General features: G+C 36.0%; 2 protein-coding genes across 2 annotated transcripts in view; both read left to right on the top strand.

The window, feature by feature from the left end:
• The window catches only part of LOC148821919 (titin-like), a 169,369-nt gene that overhangs the window by 22,539 nt on the left and 129,374 nt on the right, over positions 1-17,456 (top strand). Inside the window, exons 33-39 of the mRNA XM_088929988.1 lie at positions 76-217; positions 439-607; positions 699-930; positions 1,546-1,830; positions 2,037-2,162; positions 2,365-2,553; positions 5,818-5,871. Coding sequence (XP_088786114.1) covers positions 76-217; positions 439-607; positions 699-930; positions 1,546-1,830; positions 2,037-2,162; positions 2,365-2,553; positions 5,818-5,871 — 1,197 coding nt within the window. The remainder of the gene's footprint in view (positions 1-75; positions 218-438; positions 608-698; positions 931-1,545; positions 1,831-2,036; positions 2,163-2,364; positions 2,554-5,817; positions 5,872-17,456) is intronic.
• On the top strand, positions 4,075-5,679 carry LOC148821922 (myosin-binding protein H-like). Its single transcript, XM_088931075.1, has 2 exons — positions 4,075-4,637; positions 4,926-5,679. Exons 1-2 carry the CDS (start codon positions 4,193-4,195, stop codon positions 5,543-5,545), a joined length of 1,065 nt encoding a protein of 354 aa, XP_088787201.1. The 5' UTR covers positions 4,075-4,192; the 3' UTR covers positions 5,546-5,679.

Genomic DNA, 17,456 nt, shown 5'->3' with positions numbered 1-17,456 from the left:
TTGCTTTTTTCCTTGATTAGATAATGCTTGTTTTCTTTTATTTCAATTTTACTACAGTATTGTTTTTTTTTCCAGCTCGTGTTATTGAGTTCAGAAAGCACATTAAAGACATCAAAGTAGTAGAGAAGAAAAAAGCAGTTTTTGAATGTGAACTCTCAGAGCCCAATGTCACCGTGCAATGGATGAAAAATGGACAAGAAATTGACTTAACAGAAAGGTAATTATTATTACTACTTTTGCAGTGTTCTAATTTTTACAGTGCTCTTCATATAGTTTAAGATGGCCCAGTAATACAAAATACTAAGTATTGTGAAAAAGTAGCACTTTATTTTTTTATTATTAAATTTTCTTATTATCTCATTGTGATAGCTGGTTATGAAATATCAAATATATATATAGATATTAACTAAATTAAACCTTCTCTTTACTTTTTCCCAGATATAAAGTCACTGCAGAGAAATTTCTGCATCGCCTGATGATTCCTACTGTGCGCATGTCTGATGCTGGAGAATACTCAGTGGTAGCTGGCGGGAATATGTCCACTGCCACTTTAACCGTTGAAGGCCGTGATATTAAGATAACAGAACCAGCTGAAAAAGACATCACAGTATGTTTATATACTTTCTTACTTTGTGTGTAGCAGAGTAGAAGGTTTTTCTGAGTCATGGGTTAATATATGTGTTTTTTTCAACAAATAGGTTGTGGAAAGACAAAGAGCTGTCCTTGAATTCGAAGTAAATGAGGATGAAACAGAAGCCCGCTGGCTCAGAAATGGAGTTGAAATCAATTTCTCAGTTGAAGAGAGATTCAAATATGTGGTGATTAGAAGGCTCCATCGCTTGACCATCACAGAAACCATACGCACTGATGCTGGTGAATACACCTTTGTAGCTGGCAGGAACCGAAGTGTGGTTACACTCCATGTGAATAGTAAGTATTTGTATCTGCTTCTACTGCTTTTAAACAACTGCCGACAGATTAATCCTAAATATCTTTTTACCTCAACCATGTTGAGGCTGGAGCTCTGGGCTCTGTTCCTTTATTTCAGATAAAATGTACAAGTTTTAGGAAAAACAGAGGGAGAGCCACCTGAACAAAACAGCTTCTCTTAAAATGTGCACATTGCAGGTTCACATCCAGGTTGCACAATTTTCTGACTACACTTAGGAATGGATGCCCAGTGGCAACCTGACTTTGGCAAAGAATTCTGGACATTAATGAAATCAACAGAGATATTCTTTTTCTTTTATGTTTGCTTGGTGCCTGCAAGAACTGTTTTGTAGCCATGTCTAACCTCTGATTGACACTAACCCTCCACTGTAATTATCAGTAGTTTTGAAACAGACAAACAGCTGTGTATAGCATATATCTTAGACAGTATGTAGTCTTGATATAAATGTAGGGTGGTAGATTTTGCAACATTTATTAATAGTATCTATTGTAATAAAATACAGTTATCTACTGTAAATTATAAAGGAAAAAACTGATTAGTGGTGCTGATTAAGTGTTTTAATAGGTCAATTAAATTTACTTCTTTTATTTCAGTTCCAGAGCCACCACAGATTATACAACACATGGAGCCCTTGACAGTGGAGTCTGGAAAACCTGCTAGATTCTCAGTTGTAGTTAAAGGCATTCCACAGCCTAAGGTTTATTGGTATAAGGATTCACAGATACTATCAGCAGGATTTAAGTGCAAATTCCTTCACGATGGGGATGAGTACACTCTCCTGCTGATTGAAGTTTTCCCTGAAGATGCAGCGGCCTATCACTGTGAAGCCAAAAATGACTATGGAGTAGCTAGCAGTTCAGCATCTCTTGAAGTTGAAGGTAAGAACCTGTTGAAAAAACTAAAAGTAATTTAAATAAAATATGTGTTGAACTTCATAATTTTGATGTTATATTTATACAGTAGCCAACATCTCTTACTTTGTAGTACTGGCTCTATGAGTTTTTGGATTGTTTTCAGTATATTTTATGCCAGTGATTGCATCTAAAAGCATCAATTTGTTTACCATACTACTTTTCTTCTTCAGTACCAGAGGTGATTTCTCCAGACACAGGAGCTCCACTTTCCCCTCCTGTGCTAATATCTCCTATTCAGAGCACTTCTACAGTTGAGGGACAGTCAGCTCGTTTCCAATGCAGGGTTTCTGGAGAAGGTGAGTAGAATATATATACTGTACTGTATTTCCTGTGATGTCTTTTGTTAAAGATATTACCATAAAATGTGGTCAATGCCATTTTGTAACACTTCATTTCTCTTGAGTGTACCATAATAAGTCTTCAGGGACTTTTAATGGATGAAAAAAAGCTGTAGAAAACTGCCACTTACAGTATATTGTCATTTAACTTTAAAAACAGATCTCACCATTACATGGTACAACAAGGACAAGGAGATCAAACAGTCCGAGTTTTTCAAAATGACTCAATTTGAAGATACCTGCCAGCTTGAAATTATTAAGGCATACCCGGAGGATGAAGGAGAATACACCTGTGTAGCAAAAAATTCTGCTGGACAGGTCTCATGCTCTGCAGTTTTGACTCTTGAAGGTGAGCTTTCAATATTACAAAAGAAAGCATGGTTTGTTGTTTTGCTTATAAATGGATGCATGTCCTTGAGACTTTCTGTTGTAATGTTAAAAATGCAAATTATTCTTTACTTTAATAAAATAGATTATACAACTTTTTTGCATGAAACCAGTTTCAGACATTTCAAGGTAAACAGCATACTGCCAGTGATTGCTTAAATGCATATTCATAAGATTCAGTGCAGTGGAGTGTTTCCTGATTTATTAGTAGTATTCTCTAGCTTTTGCTTCTGATATGTAATTAGTTGACATTCTATCAAAACTTCCAAATATATTATGCATATAAACCGAAATATGGCCTCTAAAGTCAAATTATTAATCACATTTAAATTTATAACATGAGTTCTGACACTGTATTCATGGTAAACCATGTATTTATGTCATGAATTTGTAAACCAACAAAAATAATTTAAATCTACAATGAATCAAAATGAATAGTGAACTGCTGTGTCATAAAGCAATCATTTTGGCTATGTAAAGAGTAATACTTAAAGATGTGAGATTGAACAGTGGCATACTTCCTTTCAGGACTTAAAAAAGTTGAAGAAATTACATCCAAGGCTCAGTGGTATACTTCTACCAGTGTCTCTTCAAGTGTTTCCAGTGCAAAGAAGGAACCTATAGGCCAGAGGCCTATTTTCATTCAGCCTATTTCGAGCTGCATTGTACATCATGGGGAAGTGGCCAGATTTCATGCACGTGTATCTGGCATGCCAAAACCAGAAATCCGCTGGTTTCATAACCAGCAGTTAATACAAGCAACAAAAAATGTGGTGTTTTATTTTGATGAAATCACAAACACCGCTACTCTGATTATAGTTGATGCTTTCTCTGAGCATGCTGGACAATACACTTGCAAAGCAAGTAATAGTGCTGGAGAAGCGACTTGCACGGCTACTCTTGCTGTAACTACTGAAGGTAAACCCAGTGTTTTTTTGGTGAAATTTAGAGTTTTAGTGTTTTCATAATTCACCATTAATAATCCTTCCCATTTCTGGCACAACCTTCTTTTCATCTTCTTTCCTTGGACTGGTGTGGTAACCAAAACCCATGTTTAACCCTATGACCTCTTTAAAAGAGCAGTGATTTTTGCATTCATGCATCAACTAATTTCACAATTTAACTTCAATTATTTCTTGCTTGTCTCAAATGTAGTTTCTTTTGATAAAAGTGGCAATTTGAAATGGATCACATGTGGTTTAAGGTTTAAAAAAATATTGTTCTGTAGTGTAGCATGTCTCATCGTGTGACACCATTTCATCACCATTCTATCCGTCTGTCAAAAGGATGCTCTACATTTCGCAAAAGAAGAAACTCGTCCTCTGTCTTTCATTCTTCATTCCTGTCATGGATCTAAAAAAATCTCATCCGTCAAGTACATTTTGAACTCATGAAATTGGCATGTTTTATTGTAAACCATTTTACTTCTATAAATTGAATTTTTGATCAGTTCTTAATATTTTCTTTTTTATTGCATAGATCAAACATTGAAAACTATAGCTAGGCAAAAAATATCAAGTGCTGGAAAATCTGTAAAGGAAACAATCACCTCACAGACCATATCTGAGGCTCGTGTTGATTCTCCTTTAACCACTAAGGAAATGGAAACATATGCAAAAGAATTCCGATCAGTGGAGGAACCCAGCTATAAATATAGTGCTTTTGAAGGTGTTTCTGAAAAGTCCACTATTAAGAAGACTGCATCAGTAAAAATGATGGAGGCTGGACAAGTGACTATTGTGACAAAATCTGAGACACTAGCCCCAAAGAGTCCCACTTTGCTTTTGAAACTCAATGATCTAAGGGTTAAAGTTGGTGGGATGGCTCAGTTCATCTGCTCTTTTGATGGACAGCCCTTCACTGAGATAGTATGGGAGCATAATGGAAGGAGACTTATGGATTCAGAAAGAGCAAAATATTCTCAAAATGGAGGTGCACTGTGTCTTTCGATCTTCAATGTCCAACTTGCGGACCAAGGTTGTTACAGATGTACAGTAAAAAATAAATATGGTGAAGAGACAACATCTGCACAGCTTTCAGTAGAAGGTGGTTATAAGGTTTTTTTTAATTTAAATAATTCTATGGTTAATCACTGCATGCTTTTGACATTTAATACTTTGATTTGCTTTAACATATAACATTTTGCAATAGATAATGCAGTATTTAACCTTTGCCATAGTTTTAGTATTCTCTAGACATAAGCTCTAATGAAATTTTTTACATTGCACATACAATTCAGAATGGCTCTAAATTTTTAAAGCTAAGATAACATCTAAAATATTGTTGCTGATGCACCTAATCTATAATAATTTTCCTAACTTTATTCTTACCCAGCTAAAGAAGCAAAAGCCAAAGCAGACACACAAATTCCCTCTGATTCAGGCAGTAAAAGTTCTAAAACAGACAAAGTGTCCCATATAATGCCCTCTGACCGAGACAAGCAAGAGCTCCCAGCAAAAACTACAGGACCTCAACTATCTACAGCTCAAAGACCAAGTGGAACTCAGAGACAGAAAAGCAGAGATTATTATCCAGATGTTGTGCCCTGTGAAGAACCAGAAATGGGTGCCACCATTCCTGAATTTCTTGAAAAACTATCCCCAGAAATCACTGTACAAGAAGGAGATGATGTATCACTCTTCTGTGTTATAAAGGGCATTCCTGCTCCTTGTGTTATTTGGCTATACAATCAGTTGATTGTCCAAGAGTCTGCATCATATTCATTGAAACATGATGGCTCCCTTTGCAGTTTAAATATAAAGAAAATTGATCCCAGTCAAGGTGGTACTTACACATGCAAAATAGTCAATTCTGCAGGAGAAGCTGCGTGCAGCACACATCTCAGGGTCACAGGTTGGCAACTGCATGTTTTGGTCCTTCAGAATGTGAATGTGAATTCATCGTTCGTTTCACTTTTTTCCAATTATATCAAAGGATTTACTTTTTGGGGGTAAAAAAGGTTCTTAAACCAACATTCAGAGAAAACAGCATGACAAGGCATGTTACAAAAATAAAGGAAAGTTTTGTGAAGCCTATAAAACAGTTGGCTATAGAGTTAAACTATTCTGGTACTTTTCACTTATACTTGTCAAACAAAAACTATCAAGCATGTAAGACTTTTTCCAGTAAATTATTTTGAAAAAAATACAAAGTGAGCCATACTACCATGATTATTATATAAAGTATATTTGAACCTTTATTTAAATTTCTATTGTTTTTGTTTCAGAGATAAAGAAGGTTCGAGAGGAGATTGAACGCAAAATTGAGATGGAAGTAAAAGGTAAGATCTATTTAAGTCTTCAGTTCATTTAGTGTAATATATATTAAACATTTAAAGATTTCATTACTAAGCAATGAATGTTTGTTGTTAGAAATAAATGATGCATGCAACATTTTGGTTTTATATGAAAAAAATGTTTCATGTTAAAATTGTCCTTTTATAAGTATTTTTAATCATTATTTGTCAAACACTCTTGGCTAATTAGTATTGCTTGCTTTGCAGCAGTTTTTAAATAGCAGGGTTTTGCATTTGTCTATTGTCATTTTAAAGCATGAAGAGAACCTCATCTTGACTGTATTTTGGAACAATGGTGAAGGATGTGTATCTTTTAAAGTTTCCAGGCAATGGGAAAATCTTCTTTAAAAGATATTGAAGTTGCCACATCATTTAATTGCTTCTTATGTTTCTTGCATCTGGAATTTCATTCTCCCGCAAACATTTCTTAGACTGGCTTGCAGATAGCGGTATGTGATTAATGGTGTTTGCACTTTATATAACATTTGTAATCTGGATACTATATTAGTTCGAATAAACGCCTTCTCATACGATTTTAGGACGTTTTTTACTCTAATATTTGTAATGGCAATTTATGTGTCCCTTGCCTGAACAATTTACCTCCTATTCAAAGGATCAGAAAGGGCGTTTATTCAGCTGTCTGCAAGTCAGGTAAGAAACATTTCAGAAACAACTCCAAATCCACAAGAATAACATGTTTTCTTAAAAACATCAATTTATTTTGGAAACATTTACACTTTTTATGAAGAAATTTCTGCAGTTTGAAGAAGGAACAAAACAACCAACGATATTCGTGTCAGAATCTTTTAAAAAGAACCAAGTCTTGCGTTTATTCGAACAAATATGGTGAGTGAATTTTTTTAAATAGCTTTATGATTTTATTGCATGTTTAATTTTCCATTAATGTTCCATTTCAAATATTTTTTCATTAATTTTCCATCTAATATCACTGTTATTAAAATACTTTTCTTTTTTTTTCTAGAACTGTTCTTCAATGATGGAACTGAATATGCTGAAAACAGAAGAGACCTGCGAAGTGCCTTTTCAGACACTGAAGATTACCTTGATCACGATTTTGTTTCTGCAAATCGTTGTTCAAGTAGAACATCATCCATAAGCTCATGGTCTGAGAACATTAGGCCTTCATTCACTAAAAAGATAAAATTCCAGTCTGTGCTTGAAGGGGAGTCTGTAGCTTTTTGCTGTAAACTCATTGCCTGTCCACCCCCCAAAATCTCATGGTTTCATAACAACAGACCAATTCCAAGAGAGCGCCGCCGTGTAGTTAAAACAGAAAGCACAATGCATATCCATACTTCCAATTTAGAAATTAACAATGTGCAGGAAAGAGATTCAGGGAGCTACAGAGTATTTGCGATTAACAGTGAAGGATCAGCAGAGTCCACTGCTTCATTACTGGTAGCACTGAAGGAGGAGCAAAATGCCAATTATTTAAGTTTTGTCAAGAGGTCAGAGAAGACTCATGAAAGAATAGATTCATTAGTGGAGAAAAGAAGAGAAATAAAATTTAAGATAGACCTTAGATGTGTAGGGTCTCCATTTGATAAGAAATACATTGCTAAAGGATCATCTAGGGGGCCATCTCCAAAGCATGGTTTGATGCGTACCATGTATTTTAGAAGTTCATCTCCAACAAAAAAACAGGACTGGCAGTTAAGTGAAGCCGCTTCTGACAGAAGTTCTCCTCATTTGTCAGAAAAACTTAGTGACACTGAAAGTCTGCTTGATGAAGATGTTAAAGTAAAACTCCATCTTTTAAAGAGAGCTGTCAAAGAGAGAAAGAGGCTGTCTCTTTCTTCAAGGTCATCATCTGAATTTGATCTTGAATCAGTTGGAAGTGAGTCAAGCCATACAGACTATTTTGAACGACTAAGACTCAAGCCTGTCTCCTTGCCTGACCTACAACATTATGTCAGAACACCAGATCAGGGTGAATCATTAATTAGTAAGAGTACTGCAGACATTCATGGTAGGATGGAAAGAATTATAGGCCTTGCTCCAGATGTTAAAGAATTACCACAACCAAGTGAAGAAACATCATTCAAAAAATCTAAGGCAATAAAGACATTGAAAGAAAGGTTTCTAAATGAGGGTGACTCAGAAGACCATGGTCACACAGAAAAAAATGAACAGATAGATCGAGATATTTCTCGAGAAATCATCTATGAGGAGACTACTCTAAGGAATTTAGCAGTTAGTAAAGATCAATCTTTTCAACTGAACATAAGACAATGGCAAGAAGATATGCTGTCATCCCAGGAAGAGGCTGAGCTGGTGCCAGATTTAAATAAAACTGAAAATACAACAAATATGACTGAAGCAGATGTGGCTGCAGAGAAGAATGTTGCCATATATGCCAGCGAACTATCACCTGCATATGAGAGTGCTTCAGAAAACCATGATAAAACAGAAAAAAATGAACAGATAGAAGAAAATGTTTCTCAAGAAGTCATCTGTGAGGAGCCAGCTCAAAGAAAATTAGCCATGAGTAAAGATCAATCTTTTACACTGAGCATAAAACAATGGCAAGAAGATATGCTGACATCCCAAAAAGAGGCTGAGCTGGTACCAGATTTAAATAAAACTGAAAATACAACAAACATGACTGAAGCAGATGTGGCTGCAGAGAAGAATGTTGCCATACATGCCAGCGAACTATCACCTGCATGTGAGAGTGCTTCAGAAAACCATGATAAAACAGAAAAAAATGAACAGATAGAAGAAAATGTTTCTCAAGAAGTCATATGTGAGGAGCCCGCTCAAAGGAAATTAGCCATGAGTAAAGATCAATCTTTTACACTGAGCATAAAACAATGGCAAGAAGATATGCTGACATCCCAAGAAGAGGCTGAGTTGGTGTCAGATTTAAATGAAACTGAAAATACAACAAACATAACTGAAGCAGGACTGGCTACAAAGAAGGAGTCTTCCATAAATGTTAGTGGACTATCACCTGCATATCTGAAAAATGAACTTGAGTTACATTCAAACAAAACAATGGCAACTGCTATGATTCCAAGTAAAACAGGAAAAGATGCTAATTATTTTATGAGAAAATGGCAACCTTTTTCTCCTTTTTTTGAAAAAGAAATTTCACATTTGGAAGTTACAGAAGGTGAGATGTGCACATTAGAATGTCATTTCCAAGGCCATCCTCAGCCAACAGTGACTTGGTATAAAGATGAGCGACCTATTCCACGAAATGTGGATTATGATATAAATACCACAGAAACTCAATCTAAATTGACAATCTGTTATCCTAACAGTGAGCACCAGGGTGTGTATACCTGTGTCATATTTAACCAGTATGGAACAGCCACAAGTTCAGCTTCTCTTAAGATTGTAAAAGATTATGTAAACAAGAAGCAGCCAATGGTCACATGTGAATTTAAAGTAACTGAAGAAGCTGAGATGACTGAAGAACAACTTGACAGAATGATAGAAGATGAACTTAAGTCATATGTAGATCCAAATGATGAATTTAAGTCCACTTTACAGGTCCCTCAAGTGGTTTTGTCAAGGCCAAGACCTTCAGACACATCTCCTGTTGAGATTATGATTACTGCCCCTACACCAATCCCAGAACAAAATGAGGATGCAAAAGATTTAAGAGAACCTTCTGATAAAACTTCAGATGTCTCAGCAAAAGACAACCAATCACAAACCACTAAACACAAGTTTACATTTTCCTTTGATGTTGTCACTGAGCCCCCACAGCTTATAAGAGATCTAGACAGTATACAGTGTAGAGAGGGTGACACTATAATGCTTGAGTGTCTTTTATCAGGAGACCCAGCTCCAGTTGTGACATGGCTTCACAATGACAGAAGTTTGAGTACTGCTAGTAGCAAATACAAATTTGAAGAACATGAGAAAATCTACAGAATGTATATTGATGATGTATCGCAGTTGGACGCAGGAACATATAAGTGTATCGCTAAGAACAAACTGGGAAAAGCTGAAAGCATATCTAATGTTACTGTGGAACCTTCTCTTTGCCAGTGGAATGAAGAAACAGAAATGAGTGCACAGCAATATAAAACTTTATATAATAGACTTGCAGGTGACAATGAAGTTAGGAAAACAGAAAGTTTAATTGCTGAGGGACCAGAAACACTTGGAATTCCAAAATTCCAAAATGACGAGCCAGCGGTGGAAGAGGGACATCATGAATTTCTATTTATTCCTGTAACCGACTCAAAGAATTGGAGGATGTCAGCTCTGGAGAGTTATCACATGGATCACAAAAATTCTGCTTTCTTAAAAAAGCAAACAGAGGATGTACGTTGTTCTGAAAAAACTGCTGAGCTACCCTTTGTCTCTGTTGTTGACACGAAAATGTTTACACAGACTGATACAGCAGAAGCCACCAATCAACAATCAGAAAATGTTGCAAAAAGGAGACGCTTTAGAGAACAGGCTTCCAGAGATATGCCTGAATTAACTGGTTGTGGTTTGACATCATGTGGAACAGTTACTAGAGTTTCAAAAATAAAGCAGATGTTTGAGTCTCCTGTCCAACAACACTCAGCAGACACAAGAAAGGAATGTCTTGACCTATACTTTCCCGAAGAGCAAGCTCCAAATAGTGTACTGGGCAAAGTAAGGGATTTTGAACGTGGTAGTAGAACAGATGTATCTAAACATCAAGTGCCTTCACAAAGCCTCATTCAGCAGAGAAAAGAAGAAATTGCAGCAGAAACAAAAGAAGTCAGTTTATCAGATGAACCTCTTGAACTTTTCTCACATGACTTAACATCCTCTTTTACAAACTCTGGAGAGCAAAGATTTGCAAAACTTGTTCCAGTCCAACCTGTTCCACATAGATTTAGCCATCCTCTAGAAGAAATAGTCACAGTTAATCAAAAGAAAGCAAATGTATCGGTGCTCCCAAAAGAACATGAGCTTGAAGCTGAATGTTTTATCCATAATTTAAGATCAAAGGTTCCACCTGAGACAAAAGATGTCATTGCCTCAGTTTCGTCAGTTCCATCAGAAACAAAAGATGTGTTTTCATCAGACACTGCAAAAACATCTGCTCCAATAAGCTTTATACAGCAATCAAGAGATGCCTCTACTGAAAAAACAGACACCGTTGAAAGCCATTTCATTTCACTTGCACATTTAAATGAATTTGAAACCATTAGCAAGGACTATGAAATACCCAAGCTAGTCAAACCAGAAGCAATATTGCCTGTTATGTGTCAAAAAGAAATTATACCTAAAAATCAAGATAAACCTATTAAAAGAAACATATTAAAGCCACCAAATGCAGATGAATTTGAAAGAAAGATAGATGGCACAAGTTGGAAATCTGATATCATCTTCGTTCCCCTAGAAAGGTCCCCTACACTGAGCTATGAACATCAGCTAAAGCATGTAGAGACGAATACAGCAGGAGATGGAAAAATGGAAGAAGAGCAACATCAGCCACCAGTACTGGAGGTTGTGCCTCAAATTCCAGTATTCTCCAGTGTTTATTCAGAATCTTCAAAGGAGGATGTGGTAAAATCCAAACAAAATTTAATATCACTTACTGCTCCAGAATTACTTGGAATGGAAACGGACTTCTGTTCTTTAAGTGACTACTTTCATGCTTTCACTGATGGCACAAATCAGAAAATAATGCCAAAAAATGAACATTCAGAAAAGTCAGATCTTTCCAAAACCACTGAATTAAAAAACAAAGGTGAAGCACAGAGTGGTGTAAAAGAAGTTGTAGAAAGATATAAATGTCAAGAACCTAAAAATAAAATACAAAGCATTGAAGAACCCTTAAAACATGAAGCAGTTTCTTCAAAGATGTCAAAACCAATTTGTGAAACTCCTAAAGTACATGAAGATAATACCTTCTCACTAACTGATTATCTGATATCAGTAGCACAGCAAGAAAAATCTATTACTAATACAGATAATGCAAAGGAAAAGGTATATCATGAGCCTGGTGTAAGCTCACTTGAAGAGGAAGAAGTAACATTTAAAGCTGTTTATGACTACTATAATCAACAACCTGAGTGGATTCGATCTTTGTCTCCAGAATCTGAAATGTCAATTGAAATGAGCAGTACCTGCAGTGATGAAATTGCAGAGCTTGAAAAGTTTTATACACCACCATCATCAGCTGAGAATTCTCAGCTTCAGAAGTCACCTGATTCTTTTCATACTCCATGCGGAACTCCAGAAGGTTATGTCACTCCTCCCCAGTGCAGTTTCTCTGCTATTGAGAACAATAGACCCTCCAACGGTACTGTGCTTGGCAGACTCTTTTCTCCTCCCAAAATCTTCAGATCTCCTGAAGATGAAGGCATTGAAACAACACCCCTCACTTTCAGCTTAGAGGAAGAAAGTTCCACGACAGAAGGACGAGGTTCAGGAGCTTTTGGATCCCTTCAGGATATGGAGCCAAAACCCCAGGGAATTCCACCAGCTTTCATTAAACCAATAACAAGAAAAAGTATTTTTGAAACAGATGCTTTAATATTTTGTGCTGAATTAACTGGAATACCATCCCCAGAGGTAAAATGGTACCGAAATAAAATTCAGCTAAAAACAGATCACAGGACAAAAATGGAAAGAGATGGGGATGTTTGTACATTGGAAATTCAAAGCGTGAGCAAGGCAGATGAAGGAGAGTATATATGCAATGCGGTTAATGGTTTTGGGGAAGCAAAAAGCATCACTCAGGTTGAAGTTATTTTACTGGAGGCCAAATTAATGCCAAATTCTCCTGCAGTTACTCATCAGCATGTAATAGAATTTGATGTAGAAGATGATGCAACATCACGGTCACCCTCACCACAGGAAATTCTATTGGAAGTGGAACTTGATGAGAATGAAGTTAAGGAATTTGAGAAACAAGTGAAAATAATAACAATCCCAGAATACACTCCAGACAACAAAAGCATGATTATCTCTCTTGATGTTCTTCCTTGCCTATTTGATGAAAACACAGTAGACTTTATAACACAGGAGAGTGATGAACTAAAAATTGCTTTTGAAGTGACGGAAATGCCCCCTCGGTTTATAAACCCCATTTTTGACATGGAGACCCCAGAAAACACAGATGCAGTATTTGAATGTTCTGTGACAGGGCTGCCAGCTCCCACTGTAGCGTGGTTTAAAGATAGTGTGAGAATTCCCCAAGGTGGCAGAAAATACATTTTTTTCTCAGAGAACAACAGTCATTATCTTAAGATAAATAATGTTTGTTGTTATGACAGTGGCATATATTCATGCCAGGCAGTAAACCAAGTAGGTGAAACAATATGTAGGGCTTCCCTTGTTGTTTTAGATACACATACATATTTTGGTAAAGCAAGAGGAAAAGAAATAACTGCCATATCATTGGGTAGTGCCAAAGAGCAACCTCAGAAATTTGACTTGCTTGTGGGAAATTCAATGGTGCAAGGAGATCAGACCTCTGAAATCGAACTGGAATTTGAATTTGAACATGAAACTGATGAATCCCAAAAAGCCTTGAGACTTGTAGCTGTGACAGACCATGAGCATAAGGAACAGGGGGAAAAATGTGTCAATATTAATTTTGATGTTTTTGCTGAATCTTCTAAAGAAGACATGATAGAATTTAAAGCTAAGGAATCAGACACTTGTAGTTTTCAGTTTCAAGTTACTGAATCTCCTCCAAAATGTTTGGTTCCACTTAAAAGTATAACTGCTGCTCTAGGGACTTCAGTGGTGCTTCAGTGTTTAGTTACTGGTACCCCAAGACCTACTGCAGAGTGGTACAAAGATGGAAAATCTATTAAAAAAGACAGATACATAATTCAGGAAAAAGCTTCTGGAAGCTTTAATTTAATTATTATGAATGTAAACAAAGCTGATGCTGGTGAGTTCAAGTGTATTGTTCGAAACACAGCAGGTTCCACTGAAACTGTTTGTTTGTTGAAAGTATTTTAAAGCACATGAAAAACAAATTATTTCAAACAATATTAAATTACGCTGTCTGAATTAAATGGACACATAGAAGCTGACGGCCATTTTTGCATTTTGTTAGTTTTCGTGGCAAATTAGCCTATGCATTTTCTTCTTTTATTTAAAAATAAAATAGATTAAGAGGATGTATTAAAAATAATAAATGTAGGAAATAAATAAAAACTCAACACATCAGGCAGAGTCTTGTGAAATCGGTTGGTTAAAGGCATTATTTTATTATCAAATGTGGTAATTTGTCATGAAATCATAAGCAGCAAGACTTTAAAGATAATTAGGCTAGTAGTCATGAATTCTGTACTGTACTTATTCAAATTTAGGAGTAACAAGGGAGATAATAATAATTTTGAAATTCAAAACTGTTCTTGGCTAGGCACTGGAAGCCAGGAACTATGGTGATAATTCTAACACCATGTCATTTTATATAATGTATTAAAAAATAATTTATTTTGTGCCTCCTTCCCTCCACCACAAAATAGCTGTAACAAGGGTGAATGATAAAAAAATTCTAAAATATTATCATTTTATATTCTAAGGTTTTGACTGCTTGCTTAATAATTATATAAATATTTTTACTTTCCTGTGTACATTGTAAAAAATGCACAGATTAACCAGCTTTTTCTTTGGGTAACTGTGTGCTAGAGTTTCCATAGTTTAAATTATTTTAAATGAATTTTCTGAAACAAATAAAACAAAGTAAAACAAGATTACATTTGTAAACCTTAATATTATAGTGCTAAACTTACAGCCTTCAATTTGCTAGGTGGAATATTAGTGTATTTTTTTAATGCAAGACTTTTATGTTTTTGCTTGCTAATATTCTACAAAATATAAAATGAAGGTGATGCGTGAAACTTAGCTCAATAAAACTCTATTAGACCTTCATCCATTCCCTGTACAGGATCAATCTATTGGTTGATAATGCTGAATGACATTAGATAGTTTAGTTTTTTTAAAAGTATGGTGATTTAAAATAACGGATGTAATAGAGAAACTGCATTATAAAAATGCAGTTCATATTGCTATATTAATAAAAAATGTTTGTAGAGTTCAAATACATTTTAATGTAGTCACAATGTATACAGTAGAAACAACAAAAATACTAAGAATGAAAAGTGAATGAAGTGCAAAAATACTTTAAGAAAGTTAGATAAAAATGTATTCTCAGTGAGGCTGCTTTGTTTGTAAAAAAAAATCTGCTTTCTCTGATGTGTATGTGATGCCATTTTTATGGTTCTATAAATAAATATGTTTTGAAGAAAATATTTCTATGATTTTTGATTTATTGAAAACATTATGCAAAAGATTCTTGAAGCTTTATTGGTAGGGGTGCTTTAGAAAACACCTCTAATAACAAATACATCTATTTGACTTTTTATGTGAATGTTTTAGTAAAACTTTTAACTTTATCATTTTTCACACAGAATTTTCTAGCTTGACTGTCACATCTGAAGAAGAGAAACAAGAATCCTACAGCAGTGGCCTACGATTATCAGAAAAAACCAAAACATTTGAACTCAAGCCAGAATCTAAACGTTATTCTAGCATAGTAGAAAAGAAGAAAGAAAAGGGAAAAGAGCCGGTTTTTCTTAAACAATTGTCTCACATAGAGGTTACTGTTGGAGAAATTGCTAGGTTTACCATCACGGTTACTGGTATCCCAAAACCCAGAGTTCAGTGGTTTCATAATGGCATGATGTTGACTCCTTCATCAGATTATACATTTTCTCAGGAAAACGATGAGTACACATTGACTATTCACCAAGTAAAGATTGAACATGAAGGAGAGTATTCTTGCACTGCAAATAGTATACATGGTCAGTCATCTTGTAGTGCTTTTCTTCGGGTCAAGACAAAAGCAATAACGGGTGGATTTAGAAGGACATCTGCAGTAGAAAAGAGAGTTATCCAGGAATCTGCATCCATTAAGACTGAACACAGAGTAGAGAAAACCTTCAAAGTGACTGGACAGCCCCCTCGATTTATAAAAACAATAGAACCTGCACAATGCACAGAAGGAAGTCAAGCTAAATTTGAATACAAAGTATCAGGGGAACCTCTCCCTGAAATACAGTGGTTCAGGGGTAGCTACCAGATTCAGCCAAATATCTATTTCACAATTGTGCACAACTCTGATGGCTCTGGCTTCTTATATTTAAAAAATGTTCAGCAAGATGACAGTGGCCTTTACACTTGCAGAGCATTCAACCCAACCGGAGAAGCTTCCTGTAGTGCTGAACTGCTTGTGTTTAGGGACACATACGCTGTTTCTCGACATAAAGAGCACACAGTTGTTCAGAAGGAAATGGCTTACAAAGTTTCAACAAGTGATCAAGCAACTGAATCCCGTTTATACATGGTAAACTTGCCAGGGGAAGCAAGAGTTAATCTCCAAGATAGACATCAGATGGTGTACACAATTGGTACAGAGGACAGACAGTCAGTAAGCAGTGAAGAGGTACGCTCATTACGGGAACTGGATATCTCAGCAGCTTCATTGCATAGGGAGCATGTTCCTACTCACCAAGCTGCCATTTTACAATCTCAAGAAGTCGAAGAGCATGTCACAGATTCAATCAGTGAAGCTGTTCTTGAATCAATCGTCCCAGTGATGAGACAGCTGCATACAGCAGCCTTTACTTCTTCTGTACAAGAAAGCCAAGGCTTTACAGAGCAGCACTGTGATCCAATACAAAAACCAGAAGCCATTAAACTTGAAGTATCAAAGGAAACACCTTCAAAACTAGTTTCAGCTGTTGCTGAAGAAATAGTCCCTTTATGTTCTGTGAAATCAGAAACTTTAGCTGACAAGAAGACAGAGCATTTGGTGCCAGGTCTTGAACCCAAGCCCATGGTATATAGCCATCAAGTGGAAAGTAAGATTCCACTTCCAAAAGAGGAATCATACATTCTTCAGATACCAGATGTTGAAAGAGGTTATAGAGTTAAAGAAGGTGTTAAAATATTATACACTGCTGTGGCATCAGAAAAGCAAAATATTTCTGAAGCCCATTCCACTGAGCTATCAGTTTCTGAAGATGCCACAAAAGCTACTGCAGTAAAAGAATTGGCTAAGCCAATTTTAATACCTGTTACTGAAATCCAAAAATCCTTACCGAAAGAACAACAATTTGTCATAGAAAGAGCAAAGGAGGAAAAGGTCACTTTAACAAAGGACACATTATGGAAATCAGCTTTAATTGCTGAAGAAAAGCAACAGCTCAAAGGTGAACACACAGAACAAATTCCAGGATTAGAAAGTGCTGTCTCTGTTCATTCTCAAAAGGAAGAAGAACAACTGGTGCAATTGCAGGTTATAATGGAACAGGACGCATTACCAGCAGAAGGTAGATTTAGTTGTGAGGTACCACCAGAAGAACAAGCAGAAATTCGAAAAAGCCCCACTTTGATGCATACATCAATCACAGATGAACAGAAATCTATAATTTGTGAAGAGACTTCTCTGCTTTCTGCCAAAGAAAGTGCATTTTCTGTTCAACCTACAAAAGAAAGTCCAGCTAAGTTACATCTACAGTCTGTAAAGGAAGAATGTGCATTGCCAAAGGAAGGTATATTAAGCTTTGAGAAGCCAGAACCCC

Source organism: Atractosteus spatula, chromosome 13 (genome assembly GCF_055471065.1).
Source record: "Atractosteus spatula isolate fAtrSpa1 chromosome 13, fAtrSpa1.hap1, whole genome shotgun sequence".
Taxonomy (NCBI): domain Eukaryota; kingdom Metazoa; phylum Chordata; class Actinopteri; order Semionotiformes; family Lepisosteidae; genus Atractosteus; species Atractosteus spatula.
This window is presented reverse-complemented; position numbering and strand designations above follow the sequence as displayed.

Excerpts from the sequence above, each read along its gene's own strand:
- LOC148821922 (XM_088931075.1), top strand. The coding sequence starts at position 4,193 with ATGGAAACATATGCAAAAGAATTCCGATCAGTGGAGGAACCCAGCTAT. Across the intron at positions 4,638-4,925 it reads TGCACAGCTTTCAGTAGAAG|CTAAAGAAGCAAAAGCCAAA; the intron begins GTGGTTATAAGG and ends ATTCTTACCCAG.